Consider the following 20,349-nt stretch of genomic DNA (forward strand, 5'->3'; position numbering starts at 1 on the left):
CTACCTAAGGGGTCAGGTAGAAGCCCCAGACTCCTCCAAGGAAGCTACCGTTGAGGTTTTTTTCTTTTTTGGAGGAACCTCTGCCCTCTGGGATCCCCTGTGATTCCTTCCAGACGTCTCCTAGCGTCTTTTGGCCTTTTCTTATAAGGACCGGAGATCCCAGGTAGCAGCCCCAGACTTGTCTAATGAGGCTACCCTAGATGATTCTTCTCTTTTGCAGGAAGCTCTCTTCTCTGGGATCAACCCAAGAGTCCTCCCAGGCGTCATCCCAGAACGTTTTGACCTCTGCGTTCAGGACCGGAGATCCCAGCTACCTGCCCCAGACTCCTCCAAGTAAGTAGCTCGAGACATTTTTGTTCTCCTGTAGAGAAATCTCTCAACTCCGACAGCCACCTGAGACTCCTCCCAGGCATCTCCCACAGTCTTCTGTCCTCTGCTTTACCTACCTAAGGGGTCAGGTAGAAGCCCCAGACTCCTCTTAGGAAGCTACCGTTGAGGTTTTTTCTGTTTTGGCGGAGCCTGTGCCCTCCTGGATCCCCTGTGATTCCTTCCAGACGTCTCCTAGCGTCTTTTGGGCTTTTCTTATAAGGACCGGAGATCGCAGGTAGCAGCCCCAGACTTGTCTAATGAGGCTACCCTAGATGATTCTTCTCTTTTGCAGGAAGCTCTCTTCTCCAGGATTGACCCAAGACTCCTCCCAGGCGTCATCCCAGAACGTTTTGACCTCTGCATTCGGGACCGGAGATCCCAGCTACCTGCCCCAGACTCCTCCAAGTAAGTAGCTCGAGACATTTTTGTTCTCCTGTAGAGAAATCTCTCAACTCCGACAGCCACCTGAGACTCCTCCCAGGCATCTCCCACAGTCTTCTGTCCTCTGCTTTACCTACCTAAGGGGTCAGGTAGAAGCCCTAGACTCCTCCAAGGAAGCCACCGTTGACGTTTTTTTCTTTTTTGGAGGAACCTCTGCCCTCCGGGATCCCCTGTGATTCCTTCCAGACGTCTCCTAGAGTCTTTTGGGCATTTCTTATAAGGACCCGAGATCGCAGGTAGCAGCCCCAGACTTGTCTAATGAGGCTACCCTAGATGATTCTTCTCTTTTGCAGGAAGCTCTCTTCTCCGGGATCGACCCAAGACTCCTCCCAGGCGTCATCCCAGAACATTTTGACCTCTGCGTTCGGGACCGGAGATCCCAGCTACCTGCCCCAGACTCCTCCAGGTAAGTAGCTCGAGACATTTTTGTTCTCCTGTAGAGAAATCTCTCAACTCCGACAGCCACCTGAGACTCCTCCCAGGCATCTCCCACAGTCTTCTGTCCTCTGCTTTACCTACCTAAGGGGTCAGGTAGAAGCCCCAGACTCCTCCAAGGAAGCTACCGTTGAGGTTTTTTTCTTTTTTTCGAGGAGCCTCTGACCTCCGGGATTCCCTGTGATTCCTTCCAGACGTCTCCTAGCGTCTTTTGGCCTTTTCTTATAAGGACCGGAGATCCCAGGTAGCAGCCCCAGACTTGTCTAATGAGGCTACCCTAGATGATTCTTCTCTTTTGCAGGAAGCTCTCTTCTCTGGGATCGACCCAAGACTCCTCCCAGGCGTCATCCCAGAACGTTTTGACCTCTGCGTTCGGGACCGGAGATCCCATCTACCTGCCCCAGACTCCTCCAAGTAAGTAGCTCGAGACATTTTTGTTCTCCTGTAGAGAAATCCCTCAACTCCGACAGGCACCTGAAACTCCTCCCAGGCATCTCCCACAGTCTTCTGTCCTCTGCTTTACCTACCTAAGGGGTCAGGTAGAAGCCCCAGACTCCTCCAAGGAAGCTACCATTGAGGTTTTTTCTTTTTTGGAGGAGCCTGTGCCCTCCGGGATCCCCTGTGATTCCTTCCAGACGTCTCCTAGAGTCTTTTGGCCTTTTCTTATAAGGACCGCGATCCCAGGTAGCAGCCCCAGACTTGTCTAATGAGGCTACCCTAGATGATTCTTTTCTTTTGCAGGAAGTTCTCTTCTCCGGGGTCGACCCAAGACTCCTCCCAGGCGTCATCCCAGAATGTTTTGACCTCTGCGTTCAGGACCGGAGATCCCAGCTACCTGCCCCAGACTCCTCCAAGTAAGCAGCTCGAGACATTTTTGTTCTCCTGTAGAGAAATCTCTCAAGTCCGACAGCCACCTGAGACTCCTCCCAGGCATCTCCCACAGTCTTCTGTCCTCTGCTTTACCTACCTAAGGGGTCAGGTAGAAGCCCCAGACTCCTCCAAGGAAGCTACCGTTGAGGTTTTTTCTTTTTTGGAGGAGCCTGTGCCCTCCGGGATCCCCTGTGATTCCTTCCAGACGTCTCCTAGAGTCTTTTGGCCTTTTCTTATAAGGACCGGAGATCCCAGGTAGCAGCCCCAGACTTGTCTAATGAGGCTACCCTAGATGATTCTTCTCTTTTGCAGGAAGCTCTCTTCTCCGGGATCGACCCAAGACTCCTCCCAGGCGTCATCCCAGAACGTTTTGACCTCTGCGTTCGAGACCGGAGATCCCAGCTACCTGCCCCAGACTCCTCCAAGTAAGCAGCTCGAGACATTTTTGTTCTCCTGTAGAGAAATCTCTCAACTCCGACAGCCACCTGAGACTCCTCCCAGGCACCTCCCACAGTCTTCTGTCCTCTGCTTTACCTACCTAAGGGGTCAGGTAGAAGCCCCAGACTCCTCCTAGGAAGCTACCGTTGAGGTTTTTTTCTTTTTTTCGAGGAGCCTCTGACCTCCGGGATTCCCTGTGATTCCTTCCAGACGTCTCCTAGCGTCTTCTGGCCTTTTCTTATAAGGACCGGAGATCCCAGTTAGCAGCCCCAGACTTGTCTAATGAGGCTACTCTAGATAATTCTTCTCTTTTGCAGGAAGCTCTCTTCTCCGGGATCGACCCAAGACTCCTCCCAGGCGTCATCCCAGAATGTTTTGACCTCTGCGTTCGGGACCGGAGATCCCATCTACCTGCCCCAGACTCCTCCAAGTAAGTAGCTCGAGACATTTTTGTTCTCCTGTAGAGAAATCCCTCAACTCCGACAGGCACCTGAGACTCCTCCCAGGCATCTCCCACAGTCTTCTGTCCTCTGCTTTACCTACCTAAGGGGTCAGGTAGAAGCCCCAGACTCCTCCAAGGAAGCTACCATTGAGGTTTTTTCTTTTTTGGAGGAGCCTGTGCCCTCCGGGATCCCCTGTGATTCCTTCCAGACGTCTCCTAGAGTCTTTTGGCCTTTTCTTATAAGGACCGCGATCCCAGGTAGCAGCCCCAGACTTGTCTAATGAGGCTACCCTAGATGATTCTTTTCTTTTGCAGGAAGTTCTCTTCTCCGGGGTCGACCCAAGACTCCTCCCAGGCGTCATCCCAGAATGTTTTGACCTCTGCGTTCGGGACCGGAGATCCCAGCTACCTGCCCCAGACTCCTCCAAGTAAGCAGCTCGAGACATTTTTGTTCTCCTGTAGAGAAATCTCTCAAGTCCGACAGCCACCTGAGACTCCTCCCAGGCATCTCCCACAGTCTTCTGTCCTCTGCTTTACCTACCTAAGGGGTCAGGTAGAAGCCCCAGACTCCTCCAAGGAAGCTACCGTTGAGGTTTTTTCTTTTTTGAAGGAGCCTGTGCCCTCCGGGATCCCCTGTGATTCCTTCCAGACGTCTCCTAGAGTCTTTTGGCCTTTTCTTATAAGGACCGGAGATCCCAGGTAGCAGCCCCAGACTTGTCTAATGAGGCTACCCTAGATGATTCTTCTCTTTTGCAGGAAGCTCTCTTCTCCGGGATCGACCCAAGACTCCTCCCAGGCGTCATCCCAGAACGTTTTGACCTCTGCGTTCGAGACCGGAGATCCCAGCTACCTGCCCCAGACTCCTCCAAGTAAGCAGCTCGAGACATTTTTGTTCTCCTGTAGAGAAATCTCTCAACTCCGACAGCCACCTGAGACTCCTCCCAGGCACCTCCCACAGTCTTCTGTCCTCTGCTTTACCTACCTAAGGGGTCAGGTAGAAGCCCCAGACTCCTCCTAGGAAGCTACCGTTGAGGTTTTTTTCTTTTTTTCGAGGAGCCTCTGACCTCCGGGATTCCCTGTGATTCCTTCCAGACGTCTCCTAGCGTCTTCTGGCCTTTTCTTATAAGGACCGGAGATCCCAGTTAGCAGCCCCAGACTTGTCTAATGAGGCTACTCTAGATAATTCTTCTCTTTTGCAGGAAGCTCTCTTCTCCGGGATCGACCCAAGACTCCTCCCAGGCGTCATCCCAGAATGTTTTGACCTCTGCGTTCGGGACCGGAGATCCCATCTACCTGCCCCAGACTCCTCCAAGTAAGTAGCTCGAGACATTTTTGTTCTCCTGTAGAGAAATCTCTCGACTCCGACAGCAACCTGAGAATCCTCTCAGGCATCTCCCACAGTCTTCTGTCCTCTGCTTTACCTACCTAAGGGGTCAGGTAGAAGCCCCAGACTCCTCCTAGGAAGCTACCATTGAGGTTTTTTCTTTTTTGGAGGAGCCTGTGCCCTCCGGGATCCCCTGTGATTCCTTCCAGACGTCTCCTAGAGTCTTTTGGGCTTTTCTTATAAGGACTGGCAATCCCAGGTAGCAGCCCCAGACTTGACTAATGAGGCTTCCCTAGATGATTCTTCTCTTTTGCAGGAAGCTCTCTTCTCTGGGATCGACCCAAGACTCCTCCCAGGCGTCATCCCAGAATGTTTTGACCTCTGCGTTCGGGACCGGAGATCCCATCTACTTGCCCCAGACACCTCCAAGTAAGTAGCTTGAGACATTTTTGTTCTCCTGTAGAGAAATCTGTCAACTCCGACAGCCACCTGAGACTCCTCCCAGGCATCTCCCACAGTCTTCTGTCCTCTGCTTTACCTACCTAAGGGGTCAGGTAGAAGCCCCAGACTCCTCCAAGGAAGCTACCGTTGAGGTTTTTTTCTTTTTTTGGAGTAGCCTCTGACCTCCGGGATCCCCTGTGATTCCTTCCAGACGTCTCCTAGAGTCTTTTGGCCTTTTCTTATAAGGACCGGAGATCCCAGTTAGCAGCCCCAGACTTGTCTAATGAGGCTACCCTAGATAATTCTTCTCTTTTGCAGGAAGCTCTCTTCTCCGGGATCGACCCAAGACTCCTCCCAGGCGTCATCCCAGAATGTTTTGACCTCTGCGTTCGGGACCGGAGATCCCATCTACCTGCCCCAGACTCCTCCAAGTAAGTAGCTCGAGACATTTTTGTTCTCCTGTAGAGAAAACTCTCGACTCCGACAGCAACCTGAGAATCCTCCCAGGCATCTCCCACAGTCTTCTGTCCTCTGCTTTACCTACCTAAGGGGTCAGGTAGAAGCCCCAGACTCCTCCTAGGAAGCTACCGTTGAGGTTTTTTCTTTTTTGGAGGAGCCTGTGCCCTCCGGGATCCCCTGTGATTCCTTCCAGACGTCTCCTAGAGTCTTTTGGGCTTTTCTTATAAGGACTGGCAATCCCAGGTAGCAGCCCCAGACTTGACTAATGAGGCTTCCCTAGATGATTCTTCTCTTTTGCAGGAAGCTCTCTTCTCTGGGATCGACCCAAGACTCATCCCAGGCGTCATCCCAGAATGTTTTGACCTCTGCGTTCGGGACCGGAGATCCCATCTACTTGCCCCAGACACCTCCAAGTAAGTAGCTTGAGACATTTTTGTTCTCCTGTAGAGAAATCTGTCAACTCCGACAGCCACCTGAGACTCCTCCCAGGCATCTCCCACAGTCTTCTGTCCTCTGCTTTACCTACCTAAGGGGTCAGGTAGAAGCCCCAGACTCCTCCAAGGAAGCTACCGTTGAGGTTTTTTTCTTTTTTTGGAGTAGCCTCTGACCTCCGGGATCCCCTGTGATTCCTTCCAGACGTCTCCTAGAGTCTTTTGGCCTTTTCTTATAAGGACCGGAGATCCCAGTTAGCAGCCCCAGACTTGTCTAATGAGGCTACCCTAGATAATTCTTCTCTTTTGCAGGAAGCTCTCTTCTCCGGGATCGACCCAAGACTCCTCCCAGGCGTCATCCCAGAATGTTTTGACCTCTGCGTTCGGGACCGGAGATCCCATCTACCTGCCCCAGACTCCTCCAAGTAAGTAGCTCGAGACATTTTTGTTCTCCTGTAGAGAAATCTCTCGACTCCGACAGCAACCTGAGAATCCTCCCAGGCATCTCCCACAGTCTTCTGTCCTCTGCTTTACCTACCTAAGGGGTCAGGTAGAAGCCCCAGACTCCTCCTAGGAAGCTACCGTTGAGGTTTTTTCTTTTTTGGAGGAGCCTGTGCCCTCCGGGATCCCCTGTGATTCCTTCCAGACGTCTCCTAGAGTCTTTTGGGCTTTTCTTATAAGGACTGGCAATCCCAGGTAGCAGCCCCAGACTTGACTAATGAGGCTTCCCTAGATGATTCTTCTCTTTTGCAGGAAGCTCTCTTCTCCGGGATCGACCCAAGACTCATCCCAGGCGTCATCCCAGAATGTTTTGACCTCTGCGTTCGGGACCGGAGATCCCATCTACTTGCCCCAGACACCTCCAAGTAAGTAGCTTGAGACATTTTTGTTCTCCTGTAGAGAAATCTGTCAACTCCGACAGCCACCTGAGACTCCTCCCAGGCATCTCCCACAGTCTTCTGTCCTCTGCTTTACCTACCTAAGGGGTCAGGTAGAAGCCCCAGACTCCTCCAAGGAAGCTACCGTTGAGGCTTTTTTCTTTTTTGGAGGAAACTCTGCCCTCCGGGATTCCCTGTGATTCCTTCCAGACGTCTCCTAGCGTCTTTTGGCCTTTTCTTATAAGGACCGGAGATCCCAGGTAGCAGCCCCAGACTTGTCTAATGAGGCTACCCTAGATGATTCTTTTCTTTTGCAGAAAGCTCTCTTCTCCGGGATCGACCCAAGACTCCTCCCAGGCGTCATCCCAGAATGTTTTGACCTCTGCGTTCGGGACCGGAGATCCCATCTACCTGCCCCAGACTCCTCCAAGTAAGTAGCTCGAGACATTTTTGTTCTCCTGTAGAGAAATCTCTCAAGTCCGACAGCCACCTGAGACTCCTCCCAGGCATCTCCCACAGTCTTCTGTCCTCTGCTTTACCTACCTAAGGGGTCAGGTAGAAGCGCCAGACTCCTCTAAGGAAGCTACCGTTGAGGATTTTTTCTTTTTTGGAGGAGGCTGTGCCCTCTGGGATTCCCTGTGAATCCTTCCAGACGTCTCCTAGCATCTTTTGGCCTTTTCTTATAAGGACCGGAGATCCCAGGTAGCAGCCCCAGACTTGTCTAATGAGGCTACCCTAGATGATTCTTCTCTTTTGCAGGAAGCTCTCTTCTCCGGGATCGACCCAAGACTCCTCCCAGGCGTCATCCCAGAATGTTTTGACCTCTGCGTTCGGGACCGGAGATCCCATCTACCTGCCCCAGACTCCTCCAAGTAAGTAGCTCGAGACATTTTTGTTCTCCTGTAGAGAAATCTCTCAACTCCGACAGCCACCTGAGACTCCTCCTAGGCATCTCCCACAGTCTTCTGTCCTCTGCTTTACCTACCTAAGGGGTCAGGTAGAAGCCCCAGACTCGTCCTAGGAAGGTACCGTTGAGGATTTTTTCTTTTTTGGAGGAGCCTGTGCCCTCCGGGATTCCCTGTGAATCCTTCCAGACGTCTCCTAGCATCTTTTGGCCTTTTCTTATGAGGACCGGAGATCCCAGGTAGCAGCCCCAGACTTGTCTAACGAGGCTATCCTGGATCATTCTTCTCTTTTGCAGGAAGCTCTCCTCCAGGATCGACCTGAGAGTCCTCCCAGGCATCTCCCAGAATCTTTTCGCGTCTGCTTTTCAGACCTTAGATCCTAAGAAAAGATACCTATGAAGAGGCCAAAAGGCTCTGGAGATGCCTGGGAGGAGACACAGGTGGATCCCAAAGGGGCAAGCTTGCTCCAAAAAAGAAAAATCTCAAGGGTAGTTTCCTTTTAGGAGTCTGGGGCTGCTACCTGAGATCTTGCACGAGCAGCAGGCAGTAACCTAGCCAAAACGGAGCGGAGGAGGCCTGACAAGTGGTCCTGCTCAGTGCTGCAGAGGAAGGCAAAAACTCCTGGGGCCCAGTGCCAATCTGCGCCAGGGTAAAATTCCTTCCTGACCCCAGAGCTGGCAATCGGCTATTCCCTGAGCACGTGTGAGCAAGACCTGCCTCCTGGTCCCGCAGGCCGGTCAGGCCCCCCAGAGGATGCCCAAGCCCTGTTCTCCCTGAACCTGGAGCCATCTTGGGGCTTCCAAGAGTGGCCAAGTGCCCCCGGCCTGATTGACCTTGGGGGCAAGAATCCTTCCCGCGCCTTTGGGCCACCAGCGGGTGCTCCAAAGCACTGGGAGCCCTGGCAACATCTCTGCATCCCACTTCTTACGGCTGCTGCCACTGGTTCCGCAGGGAGTGAGGACGGCGAGCTCTGCAGTGCTCCTCAAGAAGACATTCCCTTGGTCTTGCCACAGCTCTCCATGCAAACAAGCCTGATGGCCTCGGGCACCTCCAGGGCTTGGTGGTTCTTCATGTCTCTAGCAGCCTGGTCCAGCCTCTGGTCTTCCTCCCTCAGCACTGGGCAAGGAATTCCAGCGGCTCCTCACGGACTTCCTCTGGGATGTGTCTGGGCCGCCTGCCAGGCAGACTGGCAGTGGGACAGGGGAGGCTGCCCCTTTTATAGTGCCCCGGGGCATTGTGACTGCTGCGTTGCCGGGTGGTGGCATTGTGACATGGGGTGGGGGTGAGGGGGCCCCCTGTGCGCAGCGCTGCCTGCCGCCCCTCGGCCCAGCATCCTTGGGAGGAAGGCCTTTGGGCTGTGTGGCGTTACTGAGTCCAGAAGTTTGGCAGAAAATAAACTGCCTTGCATTCCAGCTTATCCTCAGATGTCAGAGGGGCTGGGGACGGCTAGGTTTAATTTCTTTCTGAGCGATGTCCAATTCGATGCTCTAAGGGCGGTCGCGTTCAATATGCTGAGCTATCACAATGAGGGATGCCCTTAATAGCGCACTGTACTCTCGGCTTAGCTGTCTTCAATGCACGAGAATGACCAGACTTAGGGAGTTTGGTTGCACGAACGAACTATCACGACTAGATTAATGAGCAGCGCACTTTATTAAAGCAACGGTACAGGTGCTTTTGGATTGCCTGTGATAAATAGACTGTCTGCAAAGCACGTGCAGGTGGCATTACAGTCGCTTATAAGCGCATGAAATGATGAAAGAAAAGAGCTCTGAAGAATTCTAAGTTAGAATTATAATTCTAATTAGAATTCTAATTCATTTCTGTTGTAGGTACCCGTTGCTTTGGCTCCAACCACCCCTGAGAGCGCGGCAGAGCCCCTGGTGCGCCCAGAAGAGCTGGCAAACCTGTCAGAGGAAAGATGGTAAAACGAGCTCGCTTTGGTTAAAATCAGAACCGACTCCAGTGGGTCGTGCCTTTCCCTACCTCATACTGCTGTGGGATGAAAAGGTTTGCAGGCTCTCCCCAGGACAAGGAGAAAAAGAAAAAACGAAAGAGAAAACAGGTCTGGGGAGAGAAGAGTGACAGACACGCAGAAAAGAGGAGGAGGAAGAGAGAAAACGTTTTTGGGGACGGACCGGTGAAAAGATGCAGGAAGGTCCAGCAGTTCAGGAAGCCCAGGTGTGTACCAGGCTCTGCTGCCCATCTTTCCCAACTCTCAGCGCTGCTGCAAGTCAGTCCGACCTGCTGGCAAGGGACGGTGCTGCGCGGGGCTTGGAAATAACTCCATGGCCGCTCCCCAGGGGCTCCCCATCGAGCCCTGCTGCGTGGCACAGGGGCCCTGTGCATCTGTGCATGCATGCAGGTCTCTAAGGGCATTTCCCGTGGGCATAAGGCGCCAGAGCCGTGCCCTGGTTGATGCCAGCCATAGCTCTCTCTTCTGGGCTATGAACAATTCCTCGTCAGCGGTGTTCCCTAAAGAAAGGGGAAGCGAGTCATGCCTATTCCTGCCTTCATGGGTTTATCAGTGCTCTCTGACTCTGTCGTTGTAGGTGCCGTTTCCCTGTTACTGGCTGAAGCCCTGTGACTCCCAGGCCCGCCCCCCGCCGCAGTTGATGTTTGCAATAAAAGGATCTTTTCTCTCTTCTGAGTGTGTCTGCCATACGATATTCTGGAGTAGGTAGATGGGTTTTTGTGATGAGTCCTCGGGGAGGAGTCTGGGATCTTGCCTTGTCCCAGCATCCTTTCCCGCAGGCATCAGGGCTGAGTTCAGGTGCTTTAGGAGTGAAACCAAAGCACGGACTCACACAGGAGGGTGGAGGTTGGAAGGGACCTGTAGAGTTCCTCTGGTCCAACCTGCCTGCTCAAGCAGGCTCACCTAGAGCAGGTTGCCCGGGACAATGTGCCCTTGGGTTTTGAACATCGCCAAGGACGGAGACTCCGCAAACTCCCTGGGCAACCTGTGCCAGTGTTTGACCACGTTGACAGGAAAAAGTTGTTTTCTCATGTGCAGCTGGAGCATATCATGTGTTTTAATTTGTGCCTGTTGCCGCTGGTGCTCTCACTGGGCACTCTTGAGAAGAGCCTGGCTCCCTCATCTTCATTCCCTCCCAGCAGGGATAGATAGATGATAGATTGATAGATAGATAGATAGATAAGAAACCCCCCGGCTTTCTCTTCTCCCCACGGCAGTGTGCCAGCTTAAAAGCACCAGGGCAAAGTTGGCTTTCTTGAGGCTCCTTGTTTTGCAGGTGACTTGGAGACGTGGAGGTGCGTGAGGTTCCCCTGCCAAGAGAGGCAGAGGGCTGGAGGGCACAGCTGGACTCCTGCTCCTGCAACAGCAGGGACTCGCTGGCCAGAAATGGCCCCGAGGACCCCGGCAAGGGGCTGTGCTCGGTGCTGCAGAGGAAGGGGAAACTCCCCCCGGGAGCTGTGCCAATCTGCCCGGGGGAAAAAAACTCCTTCCTGAGCCCAGCCCTGGTGCCCCGAGCAGGGTCCGGGGAGCTCCTGCGGGGGAGCGTGTTTGGGGTCGGCAGCCAGGGACCTTTTCCAGCCTGTTTGGTGCAAAGGCACGGGTGGGCATGGGGCATCAGTCCCGGGAGAGCCGTGGCTGACTCCTCTTTCCCGGGAAGGGCAGGTCGCTCTCGCCGTGTCTCTGTCCTGCGCCCACCCGGGTTTCTTTGTCCTGCCAGCTGCTGCCCAGCGAGGAGGATTCGGCTGAGCTCAGCAGGGATGTCCCGGGACCCACTGAAGGAGAGCTCCTGCTTGGTCAGCATCCTGACCGCTAGCCCCGCTCTCGGGACGGCACGTCCCGTCCCACGCGTGAAGCGGTGCCTGGGCTTGCCCTGGGAGCGGCACGACTCGGGAGCGTTCTCCGGCTGCTGCGGCTCCCGTCCGTGCGATGGACGGAGGCGGCGGTTTCCCTGGCGGCTCTCCGCTGGTCTCGGCCCGCGACCCCTCGGGCTCCCTTTGGGCAGCCCTGCCCCGCACCCTGGGGATGGAAAGCGGTGCGATCCTGCTGCAGCTGCAGCTGCAGCTGCTGCGGGGACAAAGCCACGGGGGAGTGAGCGAGCGAGCAGCCTCGTGGTGCTTGGTCGCCAGCTGGGCTGAAACCACCACAGTCCTTTTTTGCTGACATCATCGCAACTGGGGAGAGAAAGGGCTGAGCTACCAGGGCCACTGCCAGCAGACTGTCATTAGGCACCAGAGTCAACGTTGACTCGAGAGGCCTGGGCAGAGCCCAGACCCCCCTGAAAGCAGCTGCAAGACCTGCCACGAGGTACAGGCCAGCTCCTCTGATGCTTCGGGCTCACGCTGGAACCCCAAGCGCTCCAAGCCCCAAAATGCAGCTGCCTCTGCAGCGCAGCAGCAGCAGCAGCCAGTGCCGAGCAGCGTGGGGAGATGGAGCAGAGAGGGGGGGCGCCCGGGCCGGGCTCGGCTCCGTTCGGCTCATCTCGTTTCTGTTCGGCTCCCTTCGGCTGGGCTCGGCTCCTCTCGGCTGGGCTCGGCTCGGTTCGGCTCCTCTCGTTTGCGCTCGGCTGCCCTCGGCTCCGCTCCGGCCGCAGCCCCGGCCCGGCCCCGCCTGAGGCAAGGGCGGGCGGCGGGCGAAGCGGGGCCGGTGGCCGTGGCGGGGACTCCTCCCCGTCCGTGGAGCGGTGGGCTGCCCGGCGGTCGCCAGCGCCGAGGCTGCCCGGGGGCCTCGCAGGCCGGCAGCGGGGCTGAGGCGGCGGCGGCGGCGGCGGTGGCGGCGGCATCTCCCCTCGCGGCAGGCCGGGGCGCCGGGTCCCGGCCTTCCCCCCGCAGGCCCGGCCGGTCCCGGCCCCTCCCTGCCGCCCCCGGGGCTGCGGGGGCAGCAGGGGACTGCCTGCCGCTGGTGGCTGTCCGGCGGAGGCCGGCGGGCACCGCGGAGACGTGCGGCTGTGTGTGGAGAGAAAGGAGTTTCTGCCGGCTGTCCCCGCAGGGAAGGGACCCGCAGCCGCCGGGGGTCTCCCTCCCTCCCTCCCTCCCTCCCTCCCAGCCTGGCGTGGGTGGCGGGCTGCGACACAGTCCTGCCCGGGCGTTCTTGGCAGCCCCCGGGGCAAGAGGCCCTGGAGGGAGCTTCAGGGAGGTCGGCAGTGGCGTTTCCAGAGCAGTCGCGTCCCGTTGGCTCTGCTGCTTCCTTCCCTCGGCTGGGAGAACGGAGGACGTCCTCGACAGCAGGTACCTACCTGTCGGTTGCCTGAAACCAGGAGGTTCCTAGGTTCCTAGGAGACCCTCAATTCGGACGGGACTGGGGGGGCTGCTCTTTTCCTGCCCTCTTTCACTGACCGTGAAAGCGGTCGCTTCCGAGGGGCTACTGCGCTTGCACGGGAGTGTAATGGGAGTAATGGGAGCTGTAAAAAGCGCTCCTGTTCCAGTGCCGTGCGTGGGTTTCGTGCTTCAGTGGGAAAAGAGGCTGGTTTTACTGACGGTGTTTTGAAATGTTGTTTAAAGCGTTCAGCTGAGAAGCTCTCGAGCCTCTGTAGTGGTTTAACCCCAGCCGGCAGCTAAGCCCTGCACGGCCGCTCGCTCGCTGCCCCGCAGTGGGAGGAGGGAGAGGATCGGAAGGGTGAATCAACTCGCGTGTTGGGATAAAGATGGTTTAACAAGTAAAAGCTGTGCACGCGAGCAAAGCCAAGTCAGGAATTCAGTCACTGCTTCCCATTGTCTGGCAGGTGTTTAGTTTGCAGGAAAGCAGGGTTCCATCACGCCTAACAGTTACTTGGGCATGTCCCCCCTTCCTCCTTCTTCCCCCAGTTATATTGCTGAGCGTGACATCCTGTGGTCTGGAATATCCCTTGGGTCAGTTGGGGTCAGCTGTCCCAGTTTTGTGCCCCCCCCAGCTTCTTGTGCACCCGCAGCCGACTCCCTGGTGGGGTGGGGTGAGGGGCAGAAAAGGCCTTGATGCTGTGTAAGCACTGCTTTCAGCACAAATCCAAAACGTAGCCCCGTGCAAGCTACTGTGGGGAAAATTAACTCTCTGCCAGTCAAAACCAGCACAGCCGTGGAGCTCTGTACGCAAAGTATGTCCTTCTTTCTTGGGCTGTCTGCTGGTAGCAATGTGCCTTTTGCTGGCCTGGCAATCTGGCGCTCAAGTGTGGATGTGGAAAGAGTCTTTGGAAACTCTCAGTGGCAGCAGTTGTTTGTTGTGCTCTTGGGATTTTTTCTTTCACGAGGTTCCCCTTGCGCTGCCACTCCTCTTTCCGACGTCTTTGTGACAAACCTGTCCTGTTGTTTGGAAAGAAGAGCGTGCCTCTGCTGCAGGCAGAGGGGCTGAGCAGGCCTTTTAGGATAACTGCTGCTCTCAGTTTCTAGAAGGCACTGTAGTGTCAAGCCTGAGAAAGGAGAGTGAAGGGAGAGTGTTTTAGTCTGTGGTACTGCTGGCATGCAAGGCAGAGAAAGGAAAGCGGCCTTTGGGTGTGCAGGGGACAATGAATAGGAAGGTTGTGGGAGGTAACAGTTGTGTGGTAAGGCTGCAATGGGAAGTTTGAGTTAGCAGCCAGCAAAGTAACTAAAGCACAGGGTGCTGAGCAGCCTGGTCAGCTGGGGAAGATGTAAAACAAGTGAGGAGGATGGTCCTTTAGAAGTGAAAAAGAGACTTTCCCTGAGGGTATTGCCCTGGAGGAATCTGCTTGTGTCTGCTAGTCAGGCAGGCAGACAGAGATGATGGGCAAGTGCTTCTGTGAGTGGGCAAAACCTTGACCAGCTCAGTCGAGGAGCTCTGGAGCTTTTAGTTTGAGAGGGGACTGGGAATTGCTGGAGGCTGCGATCTGTAATAATTCCAGAAGTTTGAGGTGCTCTGAAAAAGGAGCTGGAGCTGCTTAGGTTTAAGGGTTGTATTTTTAAGCAGGTGCCTCTAGATTGGGTCCTGCTGAAGGAGTGTTCTGTAGGGCTCAAACTTGGTCTGAAACTTTATGAGTTGTTGTTGGTGTCTCAGCCTCTGATAAAAAATGAATAATGATAGTATTCATGAGTATTAATAAAAAAGCCGTGGCTCAGCATAATCTGGCTCCCTGTGTATGTTGTTGCAAGGCTGTGATCATCATCGGACAGCAGTTCAAGGTTGATGCCCTCAGAGGCTTTTGGAAAATGTTCTGAACTGTTGAGGTTAAGTCTCTTTTCAGGTGGTGGCACCCGTGCAGAAACTAGGACTGAGATCCTTTTGAGCCAGGAAAGTATCCCTGCATCAGAGGAACAGAACAGTGTCGTGGCATCCCGAAAGGGCTGTTTTCATGCCAGTGAGGTTGCAGCAGGGCTAAAATGCCATAGGCAATGACTCAAGCCTCTGCCTAGAGAGTGGTTTTATGAGTGTGAGTGAATTTGCTTTGGCAATGAGATGTGCACAGGCATTGCCAGGGCCTGGCTTTACTCTGGAAGTGACTGTTGTTAGCTGCTGCAGAATTGAAGAGACTGTGCTATGAACACCACGCCAATTAGGCTGTCTCCAGACCTGAAGCTGCATTAAATCTCGTGCCACACTAGTCTCCTTTTTCCTTTGGAGAAGTAGGCCGAGTCTTTGAAATTCTGCTGCATGACTTTATTTTGGGATGAATTGAAACGCAGTTGTTTCTTTAGCTTTGCTTATTAGCATTCTGCTGGAATAGCGTCAGATCTAGGAGGATTAACCTTCCTCCTTGTTTTGTTCTCTGTGTTGATTTTGGAGAGGAAGGTGTGTTGTCTGTCTTGTGGTGTCGTGTGGTGTTCAGAAGATGCTTGAAATGTTGCTCTTGTCTGTGACCAAGCTCTTTCCCTCAGCGTAATCCCTTTGGACAGTGCTGCCAGTAGTGTGCGTACGTTTCTGAGCAGCCTGCAGGTGTTTGATCTCCTGATGGTACAGAGAGCACTGCATTTGTTTGAGTTTGGCAGCCTGTCATCGCCCCTTGCTTTCTTCCATTCTTTCCACCCTCTTCAGCGTCCCTTCCTGAATCGTACTTTTGTGTCCCTGGTGATTCATGAAGGCTTCATGACCACAGCGTGAGTCTTGGGTGGGTGATATCTGTCCTTCTGCTGTGGCGCGCTGTGTAACTCCTTTCATTAACTTGTTCCATATTAAGCGAGGAGAGGGCCTTTCTGAAGAGGAAGGAGAGTTCTCATCTCTGACCGAGTTCTGGCTGGGGCCCCTGAATGTGGAGGATATGAGAATGGCTGCCTGCCAGACCATATACCAGAGAACACTTGCATGCCGTAATTCCTTACACTCCACCCTATTTCCTTATTTCCAAGTGACACTTGTGCGACATTTGTTTACTTCTGAATGGGCTCAGCTTTCCTTTGAGACTTTCTCTCCCTGTGCATTTTATTGTTGGCCGATACCTGGCAGTGAACAACTTTGAGAAGCTGGCTTACAAAAGATGTAGTTAATAGTTGGGAAGCTGTGGAAGCCAGGGGACGTTCTTTTAATGACGCCATTACTTTGTGGCCAAGCTTGGTGACAGCTGATGAGTTCTGTTGTTGTCATCTTCTTCCTGAGACAGAAGAAAGCCCCTGCCGTTCCTGAGGAAAGAGACCAATATACTGCCTGTTTAAAAATGCTCCTGTTAGTTAAGTTGAAACAAATCTTCAGAGTACAGTAGTAGCATTGCAAATATTATTGAAGAAAATGTGCTGATCGTAACTGATACAGAAAATTATTGGTTAATTTCTTTTTCTTTTTCAATTTTGAAAATACTGAAAGGTATTCCTAGAAAAAGTTTCCCGTTTATAAAGCAGGAGTTTGTTGGGGCTGAATTACAGTTCCTTTGTAACTGAATTGGGTCAATATTCCGAAAAAGGGGAATATGTTTATTTTTGAAACAGGTCAATACTTGCATGTGTTGTGCTGGCAAGGAGGAGGCTTCTTAAATGTAGAACTTGTTAAATTTAAAAGCACACCTCCACTCTCCATAGTATTGCTTCTATGTTAATTCAGGGTTAAGATATTCGTTCACTTCAGTTTCTGTGAATCTGTTAGGGCAGCGTGCTCTAAGGTGATGGGAGGGAGCAGGGGGAAGAAGGGGAGGAGGAAAAGCAAAATATCTGCAACCTGCTCTTCCATGACTCCTGCAAACTGTAATGTTATTTTTTTTTGTTATTTTTTCCCCTACCTTCTGCGCATTATGTGCTCGAGCAGAAAGTAGATTCAAGTGAGGAACTTCCTTTTGAGGACTAAAGGATGCCTCAGTGCCTTGTTGCCATTGTAGCTGTGAGTGTAGCTGTAGTGGCAGACATGTGTTTTCTTATTTTTAATATTATTTTTAGGTTTTGACTTAAACCAACCCTTGTCGGCCTAGTTAAGCTTTTTTTACTGTCTGACCCCAGATCTCACAGGGACAAACACAGCAGCAGTATCTAAGCAAGGGATCAGGCTGCATGTGCTCAGAGGGGTGGTGGGATTTGGTTAAGCAGCCTTAATGTTGTGGATGTCTGCAACTCTTGCATCTCACCTTACGGCCCTGTTTGCCATGCCCCTCTCACCTCTGGTTTCTCGCCCCAGGTACGGTCCACAGTGAGCGACTTTGCTGTTTTCCTCACCATCGTCATCATGGTGCTCCTTGACTTTGTGGTTGGGATCCCATTGCCGAAGCTCCAGGTCCCCCATGCGTTCAAGGTAACGGGGTGTTTTGGCACGTGGGGGTGCCACAAGGTGATGCCGGGGCAGGGCAGGGCTGAGTCTGGAGGAGATGCTGGTGGTGTGACCATCTCCTCTTCCACCTCCAAGTGCCTTGCTTCCTCCTGGAAATGAGAAGATGGCCCCAAAACTAGATACCTACAGGGGAAGTATCTAGAGCTGCTTGCAAGGAGGAGACTGGCACTGCTGAAGCCCCCGGGAGAGGGGGACATGAAGCCAGGGCTGGGAGGTGCTCTGACGCAAGGAGGGAGGGGAAAATGAAAGCCAGTGGAGTGCCTGGGCTGGGAGACAATGCTGATGTGTGGGCTTTGTTGCAGCCTACCAGAGACGACCGCGGGTGGTTCATCAACCCCATAGGACCCAACCCTTGGTGGACGGTGTTGGCTGCGCTCGTCCCAGCTCTGCTCTGCACCATCTTGATATTCATGGACCAGCAGATCAGTGCCGTTATTGTGAACAGGAAGGAGCACAAGCTGAAGGTAAGGGCCTGTGAGAGATGACTCCAGCCCGTTCTGGGCTGCAGGTCTGGGGAGAAGCTCTTATTCCCGATGCTTTCTGAAGGCATTGGTTTGGGACAAGGTCAGGCTGCGTGGCAGGATGCTCTCCTGGATTAACGATGATGCAGGGAGCAAGTGACAGGGCAGTATAGATGAGCAACCTTTTGGAGGAGCAAATTAATCTTGGAGCAATAGAGAAGTGCGTTTTTGTTTTAAAATGGCAGCAGCAGCAGGTGCGGGGAATGAATTGTTTTGATGCGCTGCCAGGGATAACTCAGAGTCACACCTTCCTCGCAAGTGGTAGAATTTTCTTTGTAAGTGGAAAAAATGGTTTGGTGCTTTTGGGTTGTGGGTTGGTTTTTTTTTTGGAGAAGTATGTATCGCACAAGCTCTGCGTATCCCTTGTGTCTGAACTCCTGCCAGATTTTCATGCCAGGTGCTTGTGCAAAGCCTGCATACACCCTTGCTTGTTTCCATTTCTTGTTTTGAATTCTGAAGAAGTTGACTTGTGCTCGAGCAGGGTTTGAGTCTGACTTGCGACGTTATCCTTGCTCTTGTGCTATGGGATGCTCTGTTTCTTGTTTTCCTGCCTGCAGAAAGGATGCGGGTACCACCTGGACCTTTTTGTGGTGGCCGTGATGCTCGGGGTGTGCTCTGTGATGGGGCTGCCCTGGTTTGTGGCTGCGACCGTCCTGTCCATCACCCACGTGAATAGCCTCAAAGTAGAGTCTGACTGCTCAGCTCCAGGAGAACAACCCAAGTTTCTGGGGATACGAGAGCAGAGAGTCACTGGCTTGCTGATCTTTGTGTTCATGGGCTGCTCCGTCTTCTTCACTTCTGTGTTAAAGGTGAGAGGAAAATGCAAACCACCCAACAACCACGAGCTTGTTGGAGGTTACAGAAAAACAGTCCCTTCTCTGCAGGCCTGAGTAGTTAGTTGTGGAGCGGAGGAGGAGGAGGTGATCCCAACCCTTGGGGCTTGACCCACGGTGGGAACCAGCCTCGGTTAGGCTTTGCAGCCCTTCAGGCCCCCGTTTGGTGTGCTCGAGATGAGCAAGCAATGCAACTGCTTGAATTTTTGGGTGTCTTTCAGGCCCGCCCATGTTTATGGGTTACAGTTGAGCATATTCAGACCAGCACATCTGCTGTCTTTCAAACAGGCAGCCCTTTAGTGGCTGCAATTTGCTCCCCAAATGCCCCGGAGCAGCCGTTCCCAGGAGCTAAACACACTGAGGTCATCCCCGTGGGCTTCCTTGCACGTTCCTCCCACAAAGTAATCTCGTCTCTAGGCTAAAAGGAGGCCTGTGGCCTTTGCCTGTTGCCCCAAGAATAGGCAGAAGTGTTTCTTCTACCGCCAGAGAATGCGGCATAGGGTAGCACGGGTGAAATCGCCTATTTTCCTCCAACCTTTCTGGAAAATAGGATTATTCTGAGGAGAGGTAACTCCCAAGTTCAGCCTAAAGCAGAGCCTTAGCTCACTCGTGCGCACAAAATGGCAAAACAATGGTTAAAATCTGACCCATCTCTAAGCCTGAATGGAAAAAGCTTCAAGCAATTTTAGGCAGTGCCTGTGGAAGAGGGTGGTAATACTGAAAATGCAATACAGAAAAAGAAACGATTGCATTCTTTCTTTTTTTTTTTTCTTTCCCCCCCCAGTTTATACCAATGCCTGTGCTTTATGGCGTCTTTCTCTACATGGGTGTGTCGTCGCTCAGAGGAATTCAGGTACGGACTCTTTTACAGCGTGCAGCATGTCGGCTCCCTGGTATTTTGTCTCCGTAGCAGCAGGGAAAAAAGCAGTGGCATGGGAAAAACTTCTCGCAGAGCAAGCAATGAAACTCTTTTGTGTAAGAAAGAGATTGGTGGAGGCACAGGAGGTAGATAGGGCTGGGAGGACCAGGCAAGTTCAGCGCTCTCTGTTGCAGGGTTTAGGGCAGGTCAGTGTTTGGTTACGTGAAAAGCGGGGGAATTTGGTGCAAAGGGAAGGCAGTTTCTACCACTGGTGGAAATCCTCGCGGGGGGATTCAGTGGGCTGAGAAATGCTAATAATGGAATGGCATGGTATAGTTGCCGTTTGGTGGGCAGCTCTCAGGGGCAAGCCGGTTGCTAGATGGAGCGAAGGGAAAATGGGTGCTGCTCCCAGGAGGAACGCGGTGGGATCCAGGATTTCTGACGGCAAGCGAGATGCTGCAAAGTGCCTCCACGTCTCGAGAGGGCCAGCAACTTGCCGCAGTCCCAAGGTGGCAACCTTTCCCTTTTATTTCGCAGTTCTTTGATCGCTTGAAGCTGTTTTGGATGCCGGCGAAACACCAGCCGGATTTCATCTAACTGCGGCACGTGCCCTTGCTAAAGGTGCATTTCTTCACGGCGATCCAGCTGACCTGCCTCGTCCTGCTCTGGACCATCAAGGTGTCCCGTGCCGCCATCATCTTTCCCATGATGGTAAGAGCTGCCACCGCTCGGCAGCGGGGTGTTTGCAGCGTTGGAGTGAGAGGTGGCATCGTCTCTGAGCTCACGGCATCTTCCCTCTTATTCGTGAAGGTTTTGGCTCTCGTATTTGTCCGGAAAGCGATGGATTTCTGCTTCTCAAAGCGAGAGCTCAGCTCTCTGGATGACCTTATGCCAGAAAGGAAGAAGAAGTTGGACGATGCCAGAAATGAAGCCGGAGAAGAAGACGAGGTAAGGCTTGCTGTGTCCTCGGGGCTGGACATCTCCGTGTGTCTGTGAGATTGCCTGTTTCTCTTACAGCTTGTCTGGAAACGTTGGGGGAAGATCAGCACTCAATCGAAATAGA

The 20,349-nt window shown here is 53.2% G+C and overlaps 2 protein-coding genes across 7 annotated transcripts in view; one reads left to right on the forward strand and one right to left on the reverse strand.

Annotated features, from left to right (window-relative positions):
• LOC126037485 (electroneutral sodium bicarbonate exchanger 1-like) overlaps positions 1-20,349 on the reverse strand; it is a 432,495-nt gene that overhangs the window by 339,563 nt on the left and 72,583 nt on the right. The gene's annotated exons all lie outside the window — the stretch shown is intronic.
• On the forward strand, positions 16,930-20,062 carry LOC126037496 (electroneutral sodium bicarbonate exchanger 1-like). The gene is made up of 5 exons (XM_049797832.1): positions 16,930-17,037; positions 17,376-17,537; positions 18,152-18,403; positions 19,212-19,280; positions 19,824-20,062. Exons 1-5 carry the CDS (start codon positions 16,972-16,974, stop codon positions 19,881-19,883), a joined length of 609 nt encoding a protein of 202 aa, XP_049653789.1. The 5' UTR covers positions 16,930-16,971; the 3' UTR covers positions 19,884-20,062.

The sequence above is a fragment of the Accipiter gentilis genome, unplaced genomic scaffold (genome assembly GCF_929443795.1).
Source record: "Accipiter gentilis unplaced genomic scaffold, bAccGen1.1, whole genome shotgun sequence".
Lineage (NCBI taxonomy): Eukaryota > Metazoa > Chordata > Aves > Accipitriformes > Accipitridae > Astur > Astur gentilis.